This window comes from Chlorocebus sabaeus, chromosome 20 (genome assembly GCF_047675955.1).
Source record: "Chlorocebus sabaeus isolate Y175 chromosome 20, mChlSab1.0.hap1, whole genome shotgun sequence".
In the NCBI taxonomy this organism is placed as follows: Eukaryota; Metazoa; Chordata; class Mammalia; order Primates; family Cercopithecidae; genus Chlorocebus; species Chlorocebus sabaeus.
In genome coordinates, this window is record NC_132923.1 from 130,289,131 (window position 1) to 130,311,267 (window position 22,137).

General features: G+C 47.2%; 1 protein-coding gene and 1 non-coding gene across 3 annotated transcripts in view; one reads left to right on the top strand and one right to left on the bottom strand.

Annotated features, from left to right (window-relative positions):
• The first annotated feature begins 1 nt into the window (after position 1).
• NOL9 (nucleolar protein 9) overlaps positions 2-22,137 on the top strand; it is a 36,023-nt gene continuing 13,887 nt past the window's right edge. The window contains exons 1-7 of one of the 2 annotated variants that reach the window (XM_007980737.3): positions 2-425; positions 4,476-4,695; positions 5,552-5,679; positions 11,470-11,605; positions 11,728-11,824; positions 14,568-14,665; positions 21,975-22,136. In XM_007980737.3, coding sequence (XP_007978928.3) covers positions 36-425; positions 4,476-4,695; positions 5,552-5,679; positions 11,470-11,605; positions 11,728-11,824; positions 14,568-14,665; positions 21,975-22,136 — 1,231 coding nt within the window. In that variant the 5' untranslated portion in view covers positions 2-35. Of the gene's footprint in view, positions 426-4,475; positions 4,696-5,551; positions 5,680-11,469; positions 11,606-11,721; positions 11,825-14,567; positions 14,666-21,974; position 22,137 lie in introns of those variants that run through there. The other variant, XM_073007887.1, reaches the window with a different exon arrangement.
• LOC119619547 (U6 spliceosomal RNA) lies at positions 15,554-15,662 on the bottom strand. Its single transcript, XR_005236011.1, has one exon. It is a non-coding gene; the product is annotated as a U6 spliceosomal RNA (small nuclear RNA).

Here is a 22,137-nt window from a genome sequence, read left to right on the forward strand (position 1 = left end):
CGACTTTATCGCGTGGTAGGGTCCCAGTATCCAGCATGGCGGACTCGGGGCTGCTGCTAAAGCGGGGTTCATGCCGTTCCACCTGGCTGCGGGCCCGCAAGGCCCGGCCCCAGCTCATCCTCAGCCGCCGGCCCCGCCGCCGGCTCGGGACCCTGCGCTGGTGCGGTCGGCGGCGCCTACGGCGGCGATTACTGCAAGCCCAGGCGGCCGGCGTGGACTGGAGGGAGGGAGCCCGTCAGGTGTCGCGCGCAGCGGCGGCCGGGAGACCCAAGACCGCGACCCCCAGCCCGATCCCTAGCCCGACCCCGGCCTCCGAACCCGAATCCGAATTCGAATCCGCTTCGAGTTGCCGCCGGCCTCTCCTTATCCCGCCAGTGCGGCCAGTGGGCCCGGGCCGCGCGTTACTGCTGCTGCCGGTCGAGCAGGTAGGTGGGGGACGCCGGCAGGAGTCCCCGAGGGCAGGGAGGGCGGGCGAGGCAGCCCCAGGAGAGCTGCAGGGTAGGAGAGGACCGTGGTCCCTCGGGCCTCTTCTCTGGCTGTCAGTCGGATTCAAGTCCATCTTCTTGGTGCTGGCAACTAGGCTCCCCTAAGCAGCAGAGTAACAGGTACCCTGCTAAGGGGTCCCTAGGCCTTAAGAGCTAAAGGGACTTTATTTTATTTTATTTTTTTATTTATTTTTATTTTTAATTTAATTTAATTTTATTTATTTATTTTTTTTGAGACGGAGTCTCACTCTGTCGCCCAGGCTGGAGTGCAGTGGCTGGATCTCAGCTCACTGCAAACTCCGCCTCCCGGGTTCAAGTGATTCTCCTGCCTCAGCCTCCCGAGTAGCTGGGACAACAGGCGCCCACCACCTCGCCCGGCTAGTTTTTTGTATTTTTTTTAGTAGAGACGGGGTTTCACTGTGTTAGCCAGGATGGTCTCGATCTCCTGACCTCGTGATCCGCCCGTCTCGGCCTCCCAAAGTGCTGGGATTACAGGCTTGAGCCACCGCGCCCGGCTTATTTTTTTTTTGAGACAAAGTCTCAGTCTGTTCCCCAGGTTGGAGTGCAGTGGCGCGATCTCGGCTCACTACAGCCTCGGCCCCCGGTGGCAAGTGCTTCTCGTGCCTCAGCCTCCTGAGTAGCTAGGACTACAGGAGTGCGCCACCTCGCCCGGCTAATTTTTGTATTTTTATTTGTATTTTTTTTGAGATGGAGTTTCACTCTTGTCGCCCAGGCTGGAGTGCAGTGGCGTAGTCTCGGCTCACTGCAACCTCTGCCGCCAGAGTTCAAGTGATTGTCCCGCCTCAGCCTCCCAAGTAGCTGGGATTACAGGTGCTGGCCACCACACCTGGCTAATTTTTGGATTTTTTTTTTTTTTTTTTTTTTTTTTTTTTGAGACCGAGTCTCGCTCTGTCGCCCCGGCTGGAGTGCAGTGGCTGGATCTCAGCTCACTGCAAGCTCCGCCTCCCAGGTTTATGCCATTCTCCTGCCTCAGCCTCCTGAGTAGCTGGGACTACAGGCGCCCGCCACCTCGCCCGGCTAGTTTTTTGTATTTTTTAGTAGAGACGGGGTTTCACCGTGTTCGCCAGGATGGGCTTGATCTCCTGACCTTGTGATCCGCCCGTCTCGGCCTCCCAAAGTGCTGGGATTACAGGCTTGAGCCACCGCGCCCTGCCAATTTTCGTATTTTTAATAGAGACGGGGTTTCACCCTGTTGGTCGGGCTCATCTCGAACTCCTGACCTCAGGTGATCCACCTCCTAAAGTGCTGGGATTACAGGCGTGAGCCACTGCCCCCGGTCTAATTTTTGTATTTTTAGTAGAGACGAGGTTTCTCCATGTTGGCCAGGCTGACCTCAAGTGACCCATCCGCCTCGGCCTCCGAAGTGCTGGGCTTACAGACGGGAACCGCGGCGCCTGGCCCTGAAAGGGAATTTTTTTTTTTTTTTTTTTGAGAGGTAGTCTTGCTGTGACGCCAGACTGGAGTGCAGTGGCGCGATCACTGGGCTCACTGCAACCTCTGCATCCCGGGTTGAAGCAATTCCCCTGGCTCAGTCTCCCGAGTAGCTGGGACTACAGGCGCGTGCCACATCACCTGGCTATATTTTTGTATTTTTAGTAGAGATGGGGTTTCACCATGTTAGCCAGGATAGTCTCGATCTCCTGACCTTGTGATCCACCTGCCTCAGCCTCCCAAAGTGCTGGGATTACAGGTGTTAAAAAAAAAAAAAAAAGGATTGCAATTACTGAGAGCTCAGAAATTCCAGGATTTAAGGGTTTGAAGTGTTTTAGGCTTTGAACCCATTTAAACATCCAGCTCTCTTATGGAATAGTTGCCCCTATCTCTAAGTATGTTTACAGATGAAGAGACTGAGGTTGGGTAACTTACACAGTAGAGGGAGAGCTAGGAGTCAAACTCAGGCAGCCTGATTCTTAACATGGACGCCATTTCTGGGAGATTCCCTGTCTAATGCTGGAGGGAAGTCAGAACCCAGGAAGTTCTGGAAGAGACTTAGCAAGCTGTGGGTCTTTAAAAGGATAGAGTGGTAGACTGTCTGAACCAGGAGCACAGAGCCGAGTTCACAGTCACCATGCTCTCTCTGTAGCTGCCATGGGGTATGATCTAAGGTTAAAAATATAAAGTATGGGCCAGGCACGGTGGTTCACACCTGTAATCCCAGCACTTTGGGAGGCTGAAGCTGGCAGATCACCTGAGGTCAGAAGTTTGGGACTAGCCTGACCAACATGGTGAAACCTCGTCTCTACTAAAAATACAAAAATTAGCTGAGTGTGATGGCACACTCCTGTAATCCCAGCTACTCTAGAAAGGAAGGAAGAAAGGAAGGGCTGGGCGCGGTGGCTCACGCCTGTAATGCCAGCACTTTGGGAGGCCGAGGCAGACCAGGCTGGTCTCAAACTCTGGACCTCAGGTGATCCGCCCACCTAGGCCTCTCAAAGTGCTGAGATTATAGGCATGAGCCACTGTGCCCAGCTCTCTCTTTTCCTTTTCCTTTCTTTCCTTCCTTTTCCCCTCCCTTCCTCCCCTTCCTTCCTTTCTTTTCCCCTCCCTCCCTCTCTCCTTCCTCTCACTCTGCCACCCAGGCTGGAGTGCAGTGGTGCAATCTCAGCTCACTGCAAGCTCCGCCTCCTGGGTTCACGCCATTCTTCTGCCTCAGCCTCCCTAGTAGCTGGGACTACAGGCACCCGCCACCACACCTGGCCAATTTTTTTGTATTTTTTTTAGTAGCGATGGGGTTTCACCATGTTAGCCAGGATAGTCTTGATCTCCTGACATTGTGATCCGCTCGCCTCGGCCTCCCAAATGCTGGAATTACAGGCTTGAGCCACTGTGCCTGGCCAATATTTGATTTTCTGTACCTGAATGAGTTTGCTGAGGATAACGGCTTCTAGCTCCATCCATGTCCCTGCAAAGGACATGATCTCATTCCTTTTTATGACTGTAGCCTTTTAAATTTTTTTATTTTATGTTAATTTTTATTTATTTATTTATTTATTTTTGAGACAGTATCACTGTCACCCAGGCTGCAGTGTACCGGCATGATCTTAGCTCACTGCAACCTTTGCCTCTGGGTTCAAGTGATTCTCATGCCTCACCCTCTGGGGTAGCTGGGATTACAGGCACATGCCCAGCTAATTTTTGTAGTTTTAGTAGAGGTGGTGGCAGTGGGAGTGGGGTGCTGGGGGATTTGCCATGTTGTCCAGGCTGGTCTCAAACTCCTGGCCTCAAGTGATCCCCTTACCTCCTTCTCCCAGAGGTCCAGGGTTACTGGCGTGAGTCACCGTGCCTGGCCCAATGTTTATTATTGATGGAGTGGAGTGGTGTAATTATGGCTCACTGCAGCCTCTACCCCCGAGACTCAAGCAGTCTACCCATCTCAGCCTCCCAAGTAACTAGGACCACAGATGCATGCCACTGCACCCTGCTAATTTTTAAATGTTTTGTAAACAGAGATCTCACTCTGTTGCCCAGGCTGATCTTAAACGCCTGGGCTCAAGTGATCCTCCTGCCTCAGCTTCACGAGTGTGAGCCACTGTGCCTGGCCTTACCTGCCTATTAATGTGTGAATAGCAAGTTAAGATTTTAGAATCTGGCCAAGTGCGGTGGCTCATGCCTGTAATCCCAGCACTTTGGGAGTCCGAGGCTGGTGGATCACCTGAGGTTGGGAGTTCGAGACCAGCCTGACTAACATGGAGAAACCCCGTCTCTACTAAAAATACAAAATTAGCCGAGCATAGTGGCACATGCATGTAATTCCAGCTACTCGGGAGGCTGAGGAAGGAGAATCGCTTGAACCTGGGAGGCAGAGTTTGCAGTGAGCCGAGATAGCGCCATTGCACTCCAGCCTGGGCAACAAGAGTGAAACTCTGTCTCAAAAAAAAAAGAAAAAAGAAAAAAAAAGATTTTAGAATGTTTCAGTCATTAGTGACAGGATGTATAATGTTTGTGCTTTCTGTTTTCTTTCCGTGCTAGGGTTTTACTTTCAGTGGCATCTGCCGTGTGACCTGCCTCTATGGCCAGGTGCAGGTATTTGGTTTTACCATCAGCCAAGGCCAGCCTGCCCGAGACATCTTCTCTGTGTATACCCACTCTTGCTTGAGTATCCATGCACTTCATTACTCGTTGCCTGAGAAAAGCAAGAAAGAACTCAAAAGGGAAGCCCGGAATTTGCTCAAATCTCATCTTAACCTTGGTAATGAAAAGAACTGGGTAATTTACTGAGGGCCTACTGTGCTAATGCTAATTAATAATTTTTTGGGCTGAGCGCAGTGGCTCACGCCTGTAATCCCAGCACTTTGGGAGGCTGACGTGGGCGGATCACGAGGTCAGGAGATTGAGACCATCCTGGCTAACACGGTGAAACCCTGTCTCTACTAAAAATACCAAAAAAAAATTAGCCAAGCGTGGTGGCGGGCGCCTGTAGCCCCATCTACTCGGGAGGCTGAGGCAGGAGAATGGCGTGAACCTGGGAGGCGGCTTGCAGTGAGTGGAGATCGTGCCACTGCACTCCAGCCTGGGTGACAGAGTAAGACTCCGTCTCTAAATAAATAAAAATAAAAATAAAAATGCAAAAAATTAGCTGGGTGTGGTGGTGGGAGGCTGAGACAGGAGAATGGTGTGAACCTGGGAGGCGGAGCTTGTAGTAAGCCGAGATTGGGCCACTGCCCTGCAGCCTGGGCGACAGAGCGAGACTCGGTCTCAAAAAAAAAATTTTTTTTAGATGCTTACTATGGTCTAGACAGTGTGCCAAGGACTTTGCTATATGTATATAAACCCTTACAAGGGTCCTGAAAGTGAAAGTACTATTGTTATCACCATTTTACTGACAAGAAAAATTGTTCAAGGCCACAAAATTATTATGTGGCAAACCTGGATTGACTTCTCCCCCCAGGTGTGTTCTTAGTATGCAGTATGGCCCCCTGAAAAAGGCTCTCAACCATAATTCCTACTCCTAAAGTTTATAGTTTAGCCGAGGAGATGGCAGTCCTAAAGGGTGTGGAATGTAATGAAGTTAGTGCTTCTAAGGTGGTTTCTTTTTCTCTTTACAGATGACAGGCGTTGGTCGATGCAGAATTTTTCTCTTCAGTGTTCCATTGTGTTGCTAGAACATCTGAAAACTGCCTCTGTAAACTTCATAACCAGCTATCCAGGTTCATCCTACATTTTTGTGCAAGAGGTAGAACCCGTTTTTATTCAGAGATTTGCTAATTACTTGCACCAAAACAGTGATATCAAATGACTATGTAGGATGTTGTCTTGGAAGAGCAGTTTGTCCATATAGTGCTCTCGGTTCTACAGAATGTAATACGTGTATACAGAAAATAGTATAGAAAGGTATATCGTGGGCCGGGCGCGGTGGCTCAAGCCTGTAATCCCAGCACTTTGGGAGGCCGAAGCGGGTGGATCACAAGGTCAGGAGATCGAGATCATCCTGGCTAACATGGTGAAACCCCGTCTCTACTAAAATATACAAAAAACTAGCCGGGCGTGGTGGCGGGCGCCTGGAGTCCCAGCTACTCGGAGGCTGAGGCAGGAGAATGGCGTAAACCCGGGAGGCGGAGCTTACAGTGAGCCGAGATCGCGCCACTGCACTCCAGCCTGGGTGACACAGCGAGACTCCGTCTCAAAAAAAAAAAAAAAAAAAAAAAAAAGAAAGGTATATCGTGAAAAATGTTCATCCTCCCCTCCTCAGTTTCATTCCTCAGCCAACATTTTATATCGTAGTTGGTTATGTGCTTTTTGGGTTTTTGTTAACACCATGCTCCAGCCCTGCTTTTTTGGTTTTGTTTTTTGTTTTTGTTTTTTGTTTTTTTTTGAGATGGAGTCTCTGTCACTCAGGCTGGAGTGTAGCGGTGTGACCTCAACTTCACTGCAACCCCCACTTCCCAGGGTCAAGCGATTCTCCTACCTCAGCCTCTCAAGTAGCTGGGATTACAGCCTGCCACCATGCCCGACTAATTTTTGTTTTCTTGTTTTTTGTTTTTTGTTTTGAGATGGAGTCTCAGTCTGTCACCAGGCTGGAGTGCAGTGGTGCAGTGTCGGCTCACTGCAACCTCCGCCTCCTGGGTTCAAGTGATTTTCCTGCCTCAGCCCCCCGAGTAGCTGGGACCACAGGTGCATGCCACCATGCCCGGCTAATTTTTGTGTTTTTTGGTACAGACAGGGTTTCACCATGTTGGCCAGTCTGGTCTCAAATTCCTGACCTCAGGTGATCCACCCACCTCTGCCTCCCAAAGTGCTGGAATTATAGGTGTGAGCCACCACGCCTGGCCTTTTTTGGGATTTTTAATGGTTGTCTTTATATCTCTGTTTATTAATTTGAGATAATAAAAATTTAAACTATGAATGAGTAGTTTAAATGTACTTATATTTTCTTTTACCTCTTACCTCTAATTTTTAACGAGTCTTAATTTTTATTACTCAAAAAGGATTCATTTTTTATTTAGCTTTCTGACTCTGTGCTTGTGCCTTCAACACTTTTACAATGATGTTCTCCTCCTCGAGAAGGAAAGCACACTTGATTCTGTCTTGTCTTGAACACATTTAGCACACATGGAACCACCGTAGGCTTTGCTGACATGTTTTTTGTTTTGGACAATCTCATAAGAACTTTAGATCTTGGCCAGGCGCGGTGACTCATGCCTATAATCCCAGCACTTTGGGAGGCTGAAGTGGGCAGATCACTTCAGGTCAGGAGTTGAAGACCAGCCTGGCCAACATGGTGAAACCCCATCTCTACTAAAAATACAAAAAATTAGCTGGACGTGGGGCACACGCCTGTAATCTCAGCTACTCCAGAGGCTGAGGCAGGAGAATTGCTGGAACCTGGGAGACGGAGGTTGCAATGAGCGGAGATTGCACCACTGCACTCCAGCCTGGGAGACAGAGTGAGAATCCGTCTCAAAAAAAAAGAACTTTAGGTCTCATGGCATAGACCCCTCGAAGCCTGCCTGGGCCCACGCCAATGCAGATTTTGGTGTTTTCCCAACCTTCTTGTTACAAAGACAAACAGTTTTATTACCAGGGGTTCAGGAGGCTCTAACAAAACAAGGCTGTATTGTAGGAAGCCTATGACGGTGTATTGTAGGAAGCCTATGACAGTGTATTGTAGGAAGCCTATGACAGTGTATTGTAGGAAGCCTATGACGGTGTATTGTAGGAAGCCTAGCACGGTGTATTGTAGGAAGCCTAGCACGGTGTATTGTAGGAAGCCTAGCACGGTGTATTGTAGGAAGCCTAGCACGGTGTATTGTAGGAAGCCTAGCACGGTGTATTGTAGGAAGCCTAGCACGGTGTATTGTAGGAAGCCTATGACGGTGTATTGTAGGAAGCCTATGACGGTGTATTGTAGGAAGCCTATGACGGTGTATTGTAGGAAGCCTAGCACGGTGTATTGTAGGAAGCCTAGCACGGTGTATTGTAGGAAGCCTAGCACGGTGTATTGTAGGAAGTCTAGCACGGTGTATTGTAGGAAGCCTAGCACGGTGTATTGTAGGAAGCCTAGCACGGTGTATTGTAGGAAGCCTAGCACGGTGTACCGTAGGAAGCCTATGACGGTGTATTGTAGAAAAGCCTATGATGGTGTGTCAAATGCTGGACCATTCTCACTTCCTGTAGACAACGTCCCTAGAAGAGAGCTTTTATTTGTATTTTTGAGATAAAGTCTCTGTTGCCCAGGCTGGAGTACAGTGGCAAGATCTCAGCTCACTGCAGCCTCAACCTTTCCGGGCTCAGGTGATCCTCCCACCGGAGCCTCTCAGTAGCTGGGATTACAGGTACACGCCATGACTCCCGGCTAATTTTTGTAGTTTTTGTAGAGACAGGATTTTGCTGTGTTGCCCAGGCTGGTCACGAGCTCTTGGACCCAAGCAATCCACCTGCCTCCAAAAGTGCTGAGATTACAGGTGTGAGCCACCGTGTCCAGCCTCATCTCTAAATTTTTGCTGGCCATATTATTCATTTCCTTAAGTTCTTTTTTTTTTTTCATTTCCTTAAGTTCTATTACTATAATTGTCTCCCATGGGCCAGTAGGTGGAGTCTAATCCGCAGTATTGGCAGACAGACTGGATATGTGAGGGGTGAGGAAGAATCAAGGAATCACAGCAGGTTTTTGGCTTAACCACTGAGGTGCATGTAGTTGCCATTAACTGGAATGGGGTCACTGCAGGAGGAGTGGGTTTCGATATGTTAACCTTGAGATGCCTGGTAGATATCCAGCTGGACATGTCAAGTGGGCAGTTGAATATATGAGTCTGGAGTTCAGGGAAGAGTTTGGAGGTGGAAATATGGGAGCCTTCAGCAGAGAGGATACCCAGGCCACCAGATGCAATAATAATGCCTATGGAGTTGAATAGATAGAAACAAGACAGTTCTAGCTCTGAGCCCTAGGGCACTCCAAGAAGAGGTCCAGGCAAAGATGAGGGAGCAGCAGATAGTCATTGGTTTCAGTGGAAAACCCAGTGTGTGATATCCTGTAGGTCAGGAAGTCTTTAAATGAGACTTAACTGAACAGCAGTGATAAATGCTGCTGGTGGTCAGGTGAGACCTGAGAAAGCGCTGGCTGTAGAGGCCGGAAAGTAGCCTGATTAGAATGGGGTCAAGAGCCTGGGCGGAGAGGGACTCACGGGTTTAGTAGTAAAGTATTTTGCTTTGGTAGAAGTTAGCTGTAAAGGGAAGGAAAGAAATGAAGCAGTAGTTGGAGGGGTAAGTATGATCAGGAGAGTTTTGTAATTTTGTTAAGATGGATGAAAAAAACATGCCGGAACATGGCAGATGGGAATGATCCAGAGGAGAGGGGAGGTAACCATGCAGCAGAGAGAGGAGAGGCTGCCGGAACTATGTCTGTAAGTTGGCTACTAGGGATGGTTCCGGTTCCGGCATCATGTGGCCTTAGGAGTATAGCCAGGTCGTTCATAGTGGCTGGAGGAAGTCCCTAGGAGAGGGCCAGAGGAAGTAGAAGTTGTCCTCTGATTATTTCCTGCTGCACTGGGAAATGGAACCAAGGTCATCACCGTGTGGGAAGCAGATAGATACGAGGTGGGTGTGGGGAATTTGAAGTGAAAGGAGAGAGGAAATGAGAGCCGGACAGTGAACGGGCTATTGTGGTTGCCTGTTAGTCCACTGCAGAGTCCAGTAGCTGGACCAGGACTGCAGAGAAGGAGATGGAATTGCCTGTTCTCAAGCCTTTCTTACTGAAAGTGAATGTTCCAGATGCCATTGGGCAGCGACATTCTTTTTACATTTATTTTCAGCTTTATCTGTTTTTTTCTGGGACTTCACCACCACTCTTCATATTTCTTATGCTCTTTCTTGGATACTTTTCTCCCTATCCCACCCTCTGGATGTGTCAGTAGATTCTGGAGTTGTTTTTTCACATATGGAAGATAGTAAACTTGATTATCTAATTTTATTAGATGTTCTTGTTTTGCCCTCAGTGATTGATAATTACACATAGTGTAGAATGGTTGGTTCAGAAGACTTTTTTCTCAAATTGTTGAAGGCTTTGTTCTATTGTTTTCTAGGATCCAGCATTACCAATATGAAGCCTCACACTAGGCTGCTTCTCTTTTTTTTTTATTTTTTATTTTATTTATTTTTATTTATTTATTTATTTATTTATTTTGAGACGGAGTCTTGCTCTGTTGCCCAGGCTGGAGTGCAGTGGCCGGATCTCAGCTCACTGCAAGCTCCCAGGTTCACGCCATTCTCCTGCCTCAGCCTCCCGAGTAGCTGGGACTACAGGCGCCCGCCACCTCGCCCAGCTAGTTTTTTTTGTATTTTTTAGTAGAGACAGGGTTTTACCCTGTTAGCCAGGATGGTCTCAATCTCCTGACCTTGTGATCCACCCGTCTCGGCCTCCCAAAGTGCTGGGATTACAGGCTTGAGCCACCGTATTTTTTATTTTTTTTGAGACACAGACACAGTCTCGCTCTATCGCCCAGGCTGGAGTGCAGTGCCACAATCTTGACCCACTGCAACCTCCACCTCCTGAGTTCAGACAGTTCTTGTGCTTCAGCCTCCCAAGTAGCTGGAATTACAGGCATGCACCACTGCACCCAGCCCGCTTCACATTTCTTTATGATATCTTTTTTTTTTTTTTTTTTTTTTGAGACGGAGTTTTGCTCTTGTTGCCCAGGCTGGAGTGCAGTGGTACAATCTCAGCTCACTGCAACCTCCGCCTCCCAGGTTCAAGCAATTCTCCTGCCTCAGCCTCCCGAGTAACTGGGATTACAGGGATGTGCCACCATGTCAGGCTAATTTTGTATTTTTAGTAGAGACAGGGTTTCTCCATGTTGAGGCTGGTCTCGAACTCCTGACCTCAGGTGATCTGCCCGTGTCGGCCTCCCAAAGTGGTGGGATTACAGGCGTGAGCCACCGCGCCCGGCCTATGATGTCTTTATTCTCAGTGTTGATGAATTGCAAGAGGATGTGCTCATGGAGAGGGTCCCTTCCTTCATCCTCTTCTGTGGTGAGCTGGTTCCAACTGAGCCTTACCTGCCTCAGCAAGGGTCTGCTCTTCCTTTCCTTGGGTTGCTTTTCCAGTCCTGGACTTCACAGACCTGTGTTCTCCCTCCTTTCAACTCTGTTTGCATATGTTCTGTGTGTTTTTGCTTTATGTTTTCAGAGGTTGCCTTGACTTAACTCTGCATCACTCACCTGGTCTAGAGCCAGGGCCCCTTGCTGAATGCTTCCTGTGCAGTCATGTCTTACCAGGCATTATCTTTTTATCTGGAGTCTGCTGTGGAGGCAGTGGCAGCTCGGGAGAAAGCAGAAACTGAAAACAGACATGGATAACTTCAGGAATAGAGTTGGCAACACTTGTTGATGGGCTGGATTTTGGGGCAGGAGACAAAGGGAGGAAACAATTTATCTTCTTGGTCTCACAACTGGGTGAGGCTTGTTTAATTTAGTACTGAAGAAAAAACTATGCATTTTTTCACCTTAAAGTTTAAATTGTTGATTTCAGAGTCCAACTCCCCAGATTAAACCTGAATATTTAGCCTTGAGGTCTGTTGGCATCAGAAAAGAGAAAAAAAGGAAAGGCCTTCAGTTAACCGAGAGTACCCTTTCAGCCCTGGAAGAGTTAGTCAGCGTTTCCTGTGGTGAGTAATACACACTGATCACCCTGAGTGTCTGTCCACCAAACCCCCAGATGATTATTAGTCATAATTCCAGTCCAAGGAAGATGGCTAATTCTAGCGATCAATGTTTGTTTCCCCTTCAGAAGAAGTAGATGGCTGCCCTGTCATTCTAGTTTGTGGATCCCAGGATGTTGGAAAGTCAACATTTAATAGATACCTGATTAACCAGTTGTTAAATAGGTAAGAGTGTTTTCTTATGGCTTTGACACGTTGCTGGGTTTTTGGCATTAAGTGGGATTTTTGATTTGGAGGGAGTGCTTCTTGGCTTCTAGCTAGAGATTACATACAGTTCTAAAGCTGCCCAGCTGAAGCATCTGGTCCTCACTGCCCTCTGCTTTGCAGTGTATGACAATGCTCTAGTGTGGGCTGACTACCTTGCCTGCAGGTGAACTTCCAAGAGGAGACACTTGGTCTCAGAGTCTGTATTCATAAGTTCTGGTATATGCGTGTGGTTTGTTTTGTTTTTTTTTTCAGACAGGGTCTCGCTCAGGCTGGAGTGCAGTGGCACAATCATACCTCATAGTCTTGAACTCCTAGGCTCAAGCGCAATCCTCCCACCTCAGCTTCCTAAGCAGCTGGGACTCAGCCATGGGCCACCATGCCTGGCTAATTTTCTTATTTTAATTTTTTTTGTAGGGACGAGGTCTTGCTGTGTTGCCCAGTCTGGTCTTGAACTCCTGGGAATTTTCTTTTTTTTTTTTTTTGAGATGGAGTCTCTCTCTGTCGCCCAGGCTGGAGTGCAGTAGCGCAATCTCGGCTCACTGCAAGCCCCGCCTCCCGGGTTCACACCATTCTCCTGCCTCAACCTCCCGAGTAGCTGGGACTACAGGCGCCTGCCACCACACCTGGCTAATTTTCTGTATTTTTAGTAGAGACAGGGTTTCCCTGTGTTAGCCAGGATGATCTCTATCTTCTGACCTCGTGATCTGCCCATCTCGGACTCCCAAAGTGCTGGGATTACAGGAGTGAGCCACCGCGCCCAGCCGGAATTTTCTTTTAATTTTTTTTTTTTTTTTTTTTTTGAGACCAGGTCTGACTATGTTGCCCAGCCAAAAGTATAGTGGAATGAACACGGCTTGCTGCAGCCTTGACGTCCTGGGTTCAAGCAGTCGTCCCACTTTAGCCTACCAAGTATCTGGGACCATAGTAGAGCACCACCACATCTGGCTAGTTGTTTGTTTGTTTGTTTGTTTGTTTGTTTCTGAGACAGAGTTTCGCTCTTGTCGCTCAGGCTGGAGTGCGGTGGCACGATCTCAGCTCACTGCAAGCTCCGCCTCCCAGGTTCATGCCATTTTCCTGCCTCAGCCTCCCAAGTAGCTGGGACTACAGGAGCTTGCCACCATGTCCGGCTAATTTTCTTTTCTTTTTTTTTTTTTTTTTTTGAGACGGAGTCTTGCTCTGTAGCCCGGGCTGGAGTGCAGTGGCCGGATCTCAGCTCACTGCAAGCTCCGCCTCCCGGGTTTACGCCATTCTCCTGCCTCAGCCTCCCGAGTAGCTGGGACTACAGGCGCCCGCCACCTCGCCCGGCTAGTTTTTTGTATTTTTAGTAGAGACGGGGTTTCACCATGTTAGCCAGGATGGTCTCGATCTCCTGACCTCGTGATCCGCCCGTCTTGGCCTCCCAAAGTGCTGGGATTATAGGCTTGAGCCACCGCGCCTGGCCTAATTTTCTTTTGTATTTTTAGTAGAGACTGGATTTCACCGTGTTAGCCAGGATGGTCTCGATCTCCTGACCTCGTGATCCACCGGCCTCAGCCTCCGAAAGTGCTGGGATTACAGGTGTGAGCCACTGCACCCGGCCTTTTTTTTTTTTTTTTTTTTTGAGACGGAGTCTCGCTCTGTCGCCCAGGCTGGAGTGCAGTGGCACCATCTCAACTCACTTCACGCTCCTCCTCCCAGGTTCATGCCATTCTCCTGCCTCAGCCTCCCAAATAGCTGGGACTACAGGCGCCCACCACCACGCCTGGCTAATTTTTTGTATTTTTAGTAGCGATGGGGTTTCCCCATGTTAGCCAGGATAGTCTTGATCTCCTGACCTCTCCTGACTTTTTTTTTTGACTCTATCTCCAAAAAAAAAAAAAAAAAAAAAAAAAAAAAGGCACTGTGGCTTCTGCCTGTAATCCCAGCACTTTGGGAAGCTGAGGTAGGATTGCTTGAGCACAGGAGTTTGGGACCAGCCTGGGCAACGTAATGAGACCCTGTCTCTACAAAAAATTTAGAAATTAGGCGGGCGTGGTGGCATGTGCCTGTGGTCCCAGCTACTTGGGAGGCTAAGGAGGGAGTATTGCTTGAGCCCAGGAGGTCGAGGCTGCTGTGAGTTCTGATCCCTGTACTCCAGCCTGGGTGACTCAGTGGCACCCTGTCTCAAGAGAAAATAATCTTACGTGAAAGATGGCCAGGTGTGGTGGCTCATGCCTTTAATCCCAGCACTTTAGGAGGCCGAGGCGGGTGGATCACTTGAGGTCAGGAATTCAAGACCAGCCTGGCCAACATGGTGAAACCCCGTCTCTACTAAAAATACAAAAATTAGCCGGGCGTGGTGGCACATGCCTGTAATCCCAGCTGCTTGGGAGGGTGAGGCAGGAGAATTGCTCGAGCCTGGGAAACGGAGGTTGTAGCGAGCCGAGATTGCGCCACTGCACTCCAACCTGGGCGACAGAGTGAGACTCCGTCTGGGGAAAAAAAAATTCTCTGAAAGAGCAAGTTGTGCCCATGTTATAAATGGACATTGTGACCACGTCTGCACTGCATTTCTCTGGACTCGTTTTTAAACAGCGATTGTCATCTTGGGGCTTCACTTTAAAGTGCTGTGTGGGGTGGATTACGCCTGTGTGTCACGTGAAATCTTTACTGTCTGATTATCCTTTCTACCGAGTAAAGCTAGTTAGGATTTTCTTTCTTTTTTCTTTTTAAAAATTTGCAGTCTTCCCTGCGTTGACTATTTGGAATGTGATCTGGGACAGACAGAATTTACCCCTCCTGGTTGCATTTCTTTACTTAACATTACAGAACCAGTTCTGGGTATGTATTATGTATTTCTCGAATGTCTTGGTTTTATGAAATTCATATGTAATGATGCTTACGAAAACTCAAAAATAGAAGAATATAAAATATTAAAAGTGAGCACGCATCTACCAAACTCAGGGTCTTTCCATAACTTGTTCCACTAACCTCCAAAAACTATGGGGTTTTCTCATTTTAGGAAATGGATCTGCTACTCATTTTGTTCTATGAAATTAATTGGGTGTGGTGGCAAAAATTATTTTGTTTTATGTAAATTAGAAACATATGTTTCCCTAATTTCCTTTTTTTTTTGAGACGGAGTCTCACTTTGTTGCCCAGGCTGGAGTGCAGTGGCCCGATCTTGGCTCACTGCAAGCTCCGCCTCCCAGGTTCATGCCATTCTCCTGCCTCAGCCTCCCGGGTGGCTGGGACTACAGGCGCCCGCCACCACGTCCAGCTAATTTTTTGTATTTTTAGTAGAGATGGGGTTTCACCGTGTTAGCCAGGATGGTCTCAATCTGACTGCGTGATCCACCGCGCCCGGCCTTTTTTTTTTTTTTTTGAGACGGAGTCTCGCTCTGTCGCCCAGGCTGGAGTGCTGTGGCACAATCTCGGCTCACTGCAAGCTCCGCCTCCTGGGTTCATGCCATTCTCCTGCCTCAGCCTCCTGAGTAGTTGGGACTACAGGCACCCGCCACCACGCCTGGCTAATTTTTTGTATTTTTTTTAGTAGAGACGGGGTTTCACCGTGTTAGCCAGGATGGTCTCGATCTCCTGACCTTATGATCTGCCGGCGCCGACCTCCTAAAGTGCTGGGATTACAGTCATGAACCACCACGCCCGGCCCCTAATGTCCTTTATCTGGTTCAGAACCTAACCCACAGTTCTCCATCTCTTTTTGAAAAAAATAATATAGAAGATTTCATGAATTTGCATGTTATCCTTGTGCAGGGCCCATTGCCAGTCTTCTCTGTATCATTCCGTTTTTTAGGGTATGTGCTGCTGAAGTAAGTACCACATTGCTTTCTTTTTTTTTTCTCTTTGAGATGGAGTCTTGCTCTGTCACCCAGGCCGACTAGAGTGCATGGTGTGATCTGTGCTCACTGTAACCTCCGCCCCCTGAGTTGGAACTGTTTTCCTGCCTCAGCCTCCTGAGTAACTGTGACTACAGGTGCACGCCACCATGCCCAGCTAATTTTTATATTTTTAGTAAAGACAGGGTTTCACCTTGTTGGCCAGTCTGGTCTGGAACTCCTGACCTCAGGTCGTCCACTCACCTCCGACTCCTAAGTGCTAGGATTATAGGCATGAGCCACTGTGCCTGGCCACAACTTTTTTGTTGTGTTTGCAATGGGATGAGACCCTGTTTCTACAAAAAATTTAAAAATTAGGTGTGGTTTTTTGTCATCCCAAAATGAAAACTGTACTCCTTGAAGAATAAATCTCAGCCGGGCGCGGTGGCTCACACCTGTACTCCCAGCACTTTGGGAGGCCAAGGCCGGTGGATCACAAGGCCGGTGGATCACAAAGTTAACCATCCTGGTTAACTCGGTGAAACCCCATCTCTACTAAAAATACAAAAAATTAGCCGGGTGTGGTGGCGGGCGTCTGTAGTCCCATCTACTCGGGAGGCTGAGGCAGGAGAATGGCGTGAACCCAGGAGGTGGAGCTTGCAATGAGCCGAGATCGCGCCACTGCACTCCAGCCTGGGTGACAGAGCAAGACTCTGTCTCAAAAAAAAAAAAAAAGAATAAATCCCTCTTGTCCTCTTTCCTAGCCCCTAGAGACTTCACCTCTGTTCTACTTTTTGTCCCTATGAATTTGGCTATTCTCATGTAAGTGGAGTCATCGAATACTTACCCTTTGTCTGGCTTATTTCACTCAGCATAGTATTGTCAGAATCCATCCATGTTGTAGCATGTATCAAAATTTAATTGCTGGCCAGGTACCATGGCTCACACCTGTAATCCCAGCACTTTGGGAGGCCAAGGTGGGCAGATTGCTTGAGCCTGAGAGTTTGAGACCAGGGTAGCATGGTGAAACCCAGTCTCTATAAAACATTATAAAAATGTATAAAAATTTTTATAATTATAAAAAATTATAAAAATTAGCTGGGCTTGGTGGTCCATGCCTATAGTCCCAGATACTTGGGAGTCTGAAGCAGGAGGATCACTTGAACCTGGGAGGTGGAGGCTGCAGTGAGCTGAAATTGCACCATTACACTCCAGCCTGGGCGACAGAGTGAGATTCTGTCTCAAAAAAAAAAATTAATTCCTTTTCATGGCTGGATGTTATTCAGTTGTATGTTTATATCACATTTAGTTTATCCATTCAGCTATGATGGACACTTGGGTTCTTTCCACATTTTGGCTCTCGTGAATAATCCTGCTATGAACACGGGTATTCAAATATCTCCTCCAGATCCTGCTTTCAGTTCTTTCAGGTATATAGCAAGGAGTGGAATTGCTGGGTCTTATAGTAGTTCTGTGTTTAACGTTTTGAGAACTGCCAAACCGTTTTTCACAGTAGTTGCATTTTACATTCCCAGCAGCAATGCACAAGAGTTCTGATTTCTCTGTATCCTCACCAATGCTTATTTTGATTATAGCTGTCCGAGTTTGTGTGAAGTAATGTCTCATTTTGGTTTTCATTTACATTCCCTTAAATGACTAATGATGTTGAGCATGTGCTTATTGGCCATTTGTATATCTTCTTTGGAGAAATGTCTATTCCAGTCCTTGAATATTGCTTGCGTGGTTTGTTTTTTGTTTTTGTTTTTGTTTGAGACGGAGTCTTGCTCTTTGCTCTGTCGCCCAGGCTGGAGTGCAGTGGCGTGCTCTTGGCTTACTACAAGCTCTGCCTCGAGGGTTCATGCCATTCTCCTGCATCAGCCTCCCGGGTAGCTGGGACTACAGGCGCCCGCCACCACGTCCAGCTAATTTTTTGTATTTTTAGTAGAGATGGGGTTTCACCGTATTAGCCAGGATGGTCCTGATCTCCTGACTGCGTGATCCACCCGCCTCGGCCTCCCAAAGTGCTGGGATTACAGGCGTGAGCCACTGCGCCTGGCCAATGCACAGTTCTTAATTTTGATGAAGTTCAGTGTATCTATTTTTTCACTTGTTGCCTATGCTTTTAGTGTTATATCCTTGAAATCATTACTAAATCTAATGTCATCATGATTTTCTCTCATGTTTTCTTGTAAGAGCTTTATGGTTTTTAACTCTTTTTAAATTTTTTTTATTTTTAAATTTTTCAGCCTGAATATGTTTGTTCCGTTTTTGCTCTTAAGTTTAGGTTTCTGATCCATTTTGAATTAACATTTTCATATGCTGTAAGGAATTGGTCCAGCGTCTTTCTTTTGAATATAGATATTGACATTTTCCACCACCATTTGTTGAAAAGACTATCTTGAAGATGGTTTGATCTTATATGTATGGGCTTATTTCCTGATTCCATTTCTGTTTCATTGGTCTACATGTCTGTCCTTGACCCAGTATCATACTGTTTTAATTACTATAGCTTTTCGGTAAGTTTTGAAGTCAGTACAAGTCCCTTCCCCATTTTTCAGTTGGGTTATTTGCTTTCTTGCTGTTGAGTTTCTTGTGTTCCTTACATATTTTGGATATTAACCCCTTATCAGATGTATGCTTTACAAATGTTTTCTCCCATTCTGAGGGTTGTCTCTTTGTAAATTGTTTCCTTTGTTATGCAGAAGCTTTTTAGTTTGATGCCATCTCATTGTCTATTGTTACCTTTGTTTTCAGGGTCATATTTAGAAAATTGTTACCTAGACCAGTGTCATGAAGCGTTTCCTCTAGTAGGTTTACAGTTTCAGGTCTTTTTTTCTTTTTTTTGAGACGGAGTCTCGCTTGTCGCCCAGGCTGGAGTGCAGTGGCGCTATCTTAGCTCACTGTAAGCTCCGCCTCCCGGGTTCACACCATTCTCCTGCCTCGACTCCCGAGTAGGTGGGACCACAGGTGCCCGCCACCACGCCTGGCTAATTTTTTGTATTTTTATAGAAACAGGGTTTCATCGTGTTAGCCAGGATTGTCTTGATCTCCTGACCTTGTGATCCGCCCGCCTCGGCCTCCCAAAGTGCTGGGATTACAGGCGTGAGCCACCACGCCTGGCCAGTTTCAGGTCTTAATACTTAAGTCTTTATTCCATTTTGAGTTGATTTTTGTATATGATACTTGATAAAGATATCTAGTAGTATCCTTCTTTTCCCTGTGAATAACCAGATTTCCTGGTCTTATTTATTGAAGACTATCCTTCCCCCTTGTTTTGTTATTAGCATCTTTGTCAGAAATAAATTGGCTGTAAATGCAGTGTTTATTTCCAGACTTTCTATGCTGTTCCATTGAGTAATATGTCTCTTTTTATGCCATTACCGTGCTTGGTTTCTGAGAGAGACAGGGTCTCACTGTCACCCAGGCTGGAGTGCGTTAGCACAATCATAGCTCACTGCAGCCTCAAATTCCTGGAAACAGGTGATCTGCCTCAGCTTCCGAAAGCACTGAGATTGCAGAGCCTCCACGCCTGATCCTGCCATGCTGTTTTACTTTAAAATGCCTGGCTAATTTTTTGCATTTTTAGTAGAGACGGGGTTTCACCGTGTTAGCCAGGATGGTCTCGATCTCCTGACCTTGTGATCCACCCGCCTTAGCCTCCTGAAGTGCTGGGATTACAGGCATGAGCCACTGCACCTGGCCCACACCTGGCTAATTTTTAAACAATTATTTTTAGAGGCAGTGTCTCACTTTGTAGCCTGGGCTGGACCATGCTCTTTTAATTATAACTGCTTTTGAAGTCAGAGAATGTGATACCTCCAACTTTTGTTTTTTTTTTTTTTTTTTTTTTGCTCTTGCTGCCCAGGCTGGAGTGCAGTAGCACGATCTCGGCTCACTGCAACCCGTGCCTCCTAGGTTCAAGCGATTCTCCTGCCTCAGCCTCCCAAGTAGCTGGGATTACAGGCGTGCACCACCACGCCTGGATAATTTTTTGTATTTTTAGTAGAGGCGGGGTTTCACCATGTTGGCCAGGCTGGTTTCGAACTCCTGACCTCAGGTGATCCACCTGCCTTGGTCTCCCAAAGTGCTAGAATTATAGGTGTAAGCCACCATGTCCAGCTGACCCTGTCTGTCTTTAAAAAAAAACAAAAACAAAAACAAAAAAACTTGGCTCATTATTCTGAATACGTTAATTTATGTGTACAATATCCCTATGTATAAGCAGCTGCTCTGTCCTGCTGGCCACCTCCTAGGACCGTCTGTCTGCTGAGCTCCTCTTACGTCCTAGGTCCTGACTGCACCCTTGGCCTGGGCCCTCCAGCTGTACTGACCCTAGCTACTCCATGGCTCCATCCTTTTTTGAGCACTGTCTTAACTTTCTGGCAAAACAGGAAGTTCTGGGGTCATCTTTCACTTTCTCTTCCATAGCCTTGGAATGAGCTATTTTTCCAGAGAGCCCTGGCTCCTTTTCATAGGGAGAGATTGAAACCAGAGTTTCAGTACTGTGTGCGCGTGTTGCCTCTGGTATGTCATTGTTTCTAGATCTCAGTGCACAAAGCTAGCATCTATTACATATTTAAATCCACACATACATATGTGTATGTGTATATATGCATATAGATCTATACTTGTATAGATACCTTTTCTATCTGTTTCATTAAAACCATGAGGCCAGCACGGTTCTTCATGCCTGTAATCCCAGCCTGTGGAAGGCTGAGGCAGGTGGATCACTTGAGGTCAGGAGTTTGAGACCAACTCGGCCAACATAGCAAAACCTCATCTCTACTAAAAAATCCAAAAATTAGCCAGGTGTGGTGGCGAGTGCCTGTAATCCCAGCTACTTGGGAGGCTGAGACAGGAGAATCACTTGAACTCGGGAGGTGGAGGTTGCAGTGAGCTGAGATTGCGCCACTGCACTCTAGCCTGGGTGACACAGTGAGACTCCATCTCAAAAAAATAAAAGGAAAAAAAAAGAAAGCAAGCAAGCCATGAGTTTCTGACTCATCCGATTCTGGCTTAACATCTCAGGGATCACTCATTAGCCTTCCTTACTTTCATATTTGTAAGTTATTCTCTGATGTTAAGAAACCTGGCTATGATTATTTACAATTTATTTGCATATTTGCTCAGTCTTCTCTCAACTATGCAGGCCACTCCCTCTGTTACTGGCCACCCCATATCCCTGCCCTTACTGGCCCCAACCTTGAAGGGAGCCTCGCTGGCTGAATTCCTAGCTCCCATCATAGTGGCCACTCTGATGGTTGAGTATCACAGATGGCCTTGCTGCAATCACACTGACCCAGGCCATCTCCCTGCTGACCCTGTCGCACACAGTCCTGCTCACTGGCCTCTGACTGTGCTGGCCCTGCCCTCATTGAATTGCTTAGCTCCCTGTCCCTGGCCAGAGGAGATACGTCATGATTAGCAGTGTGAACACAGGAGCCAGGCCCCTGGGTTTAAGCCAGCTTGCTGTTTACTGACTGGCCGACCTTGTTCAGGTTAATCTCTTTCCCAATTCCCTCATCTGTAAAAATGAGGATACTACCACCTGCCACAGGGTTATGAAAATTAGAGGCTCTTGGCTGGGCACGGTGGCTCACGCCTATAATCCCAGCACTTTGGGAGGCTGAGGTAGGTGGATCACCTGAGGTCAGGAGTTCAAGACCAGTCTGACCAACATGGAGAAACCCCGTCTCTACTAAAAATACAAAATTAGCCGGGCGTGGTGGCACATGCCTGCAATTCCAGCTGCTCGGGAGGCTGAGGCAGGAGAATCGCTTGAACCTGGTAGGTGGAGGTTGCAGTCAGCCAAGGTCACGCCATTGCACTCCAGCCTGGGCAATAAGAGTGAAACTCTGTCTAAAAAAAAAAAAGAAAAAGAAAAAATTAGAGACTGTATGTGAAGGGCCTAGAACAGAGTCATTGCTGTATTCCTATAAGACACACATGCCTATTCATTGCCCTTTCATTGGGATAGAAGCCCTGCGAGGGTGGGGATGTTTGTCTGTTTTGTTTACAGATATGTCCCAAATCACTGGAACAAGCCCAGCAGTTAGCAGATTTGTGTGTTTGCTGAATGAATATAATTGTCATTAGCCGTTTATGTGAAAGTGAGCATGTCTTTGTGTTAAGTTGAAAGCTTAGATTTCCAAAACATGGAATTAGAGTATTCCTGTAGGTACGATGGTCTCAGATTTCCTAAGGTTCTTTGTCAGTGATAGCAGCTGAAACAAAATCCTCACCACCTTTTAAGTAGCCAGGATTGAACACTCATCTTACCTTACTCATCTGATTACTCATCTTTATCTTCTTAGGACCACCTTTCACTCACCTGAGGACACCACAGAAGATGGTATATTATGGGAAACCTTCTTGTAAAAACAACTATGAGAATTATATTGACATAATAAAATATGTGTTCAGCGCTTACAAGAGAGAGTCCCCTCTCATCGTCAACACCATGGGATGGGTTTCAGG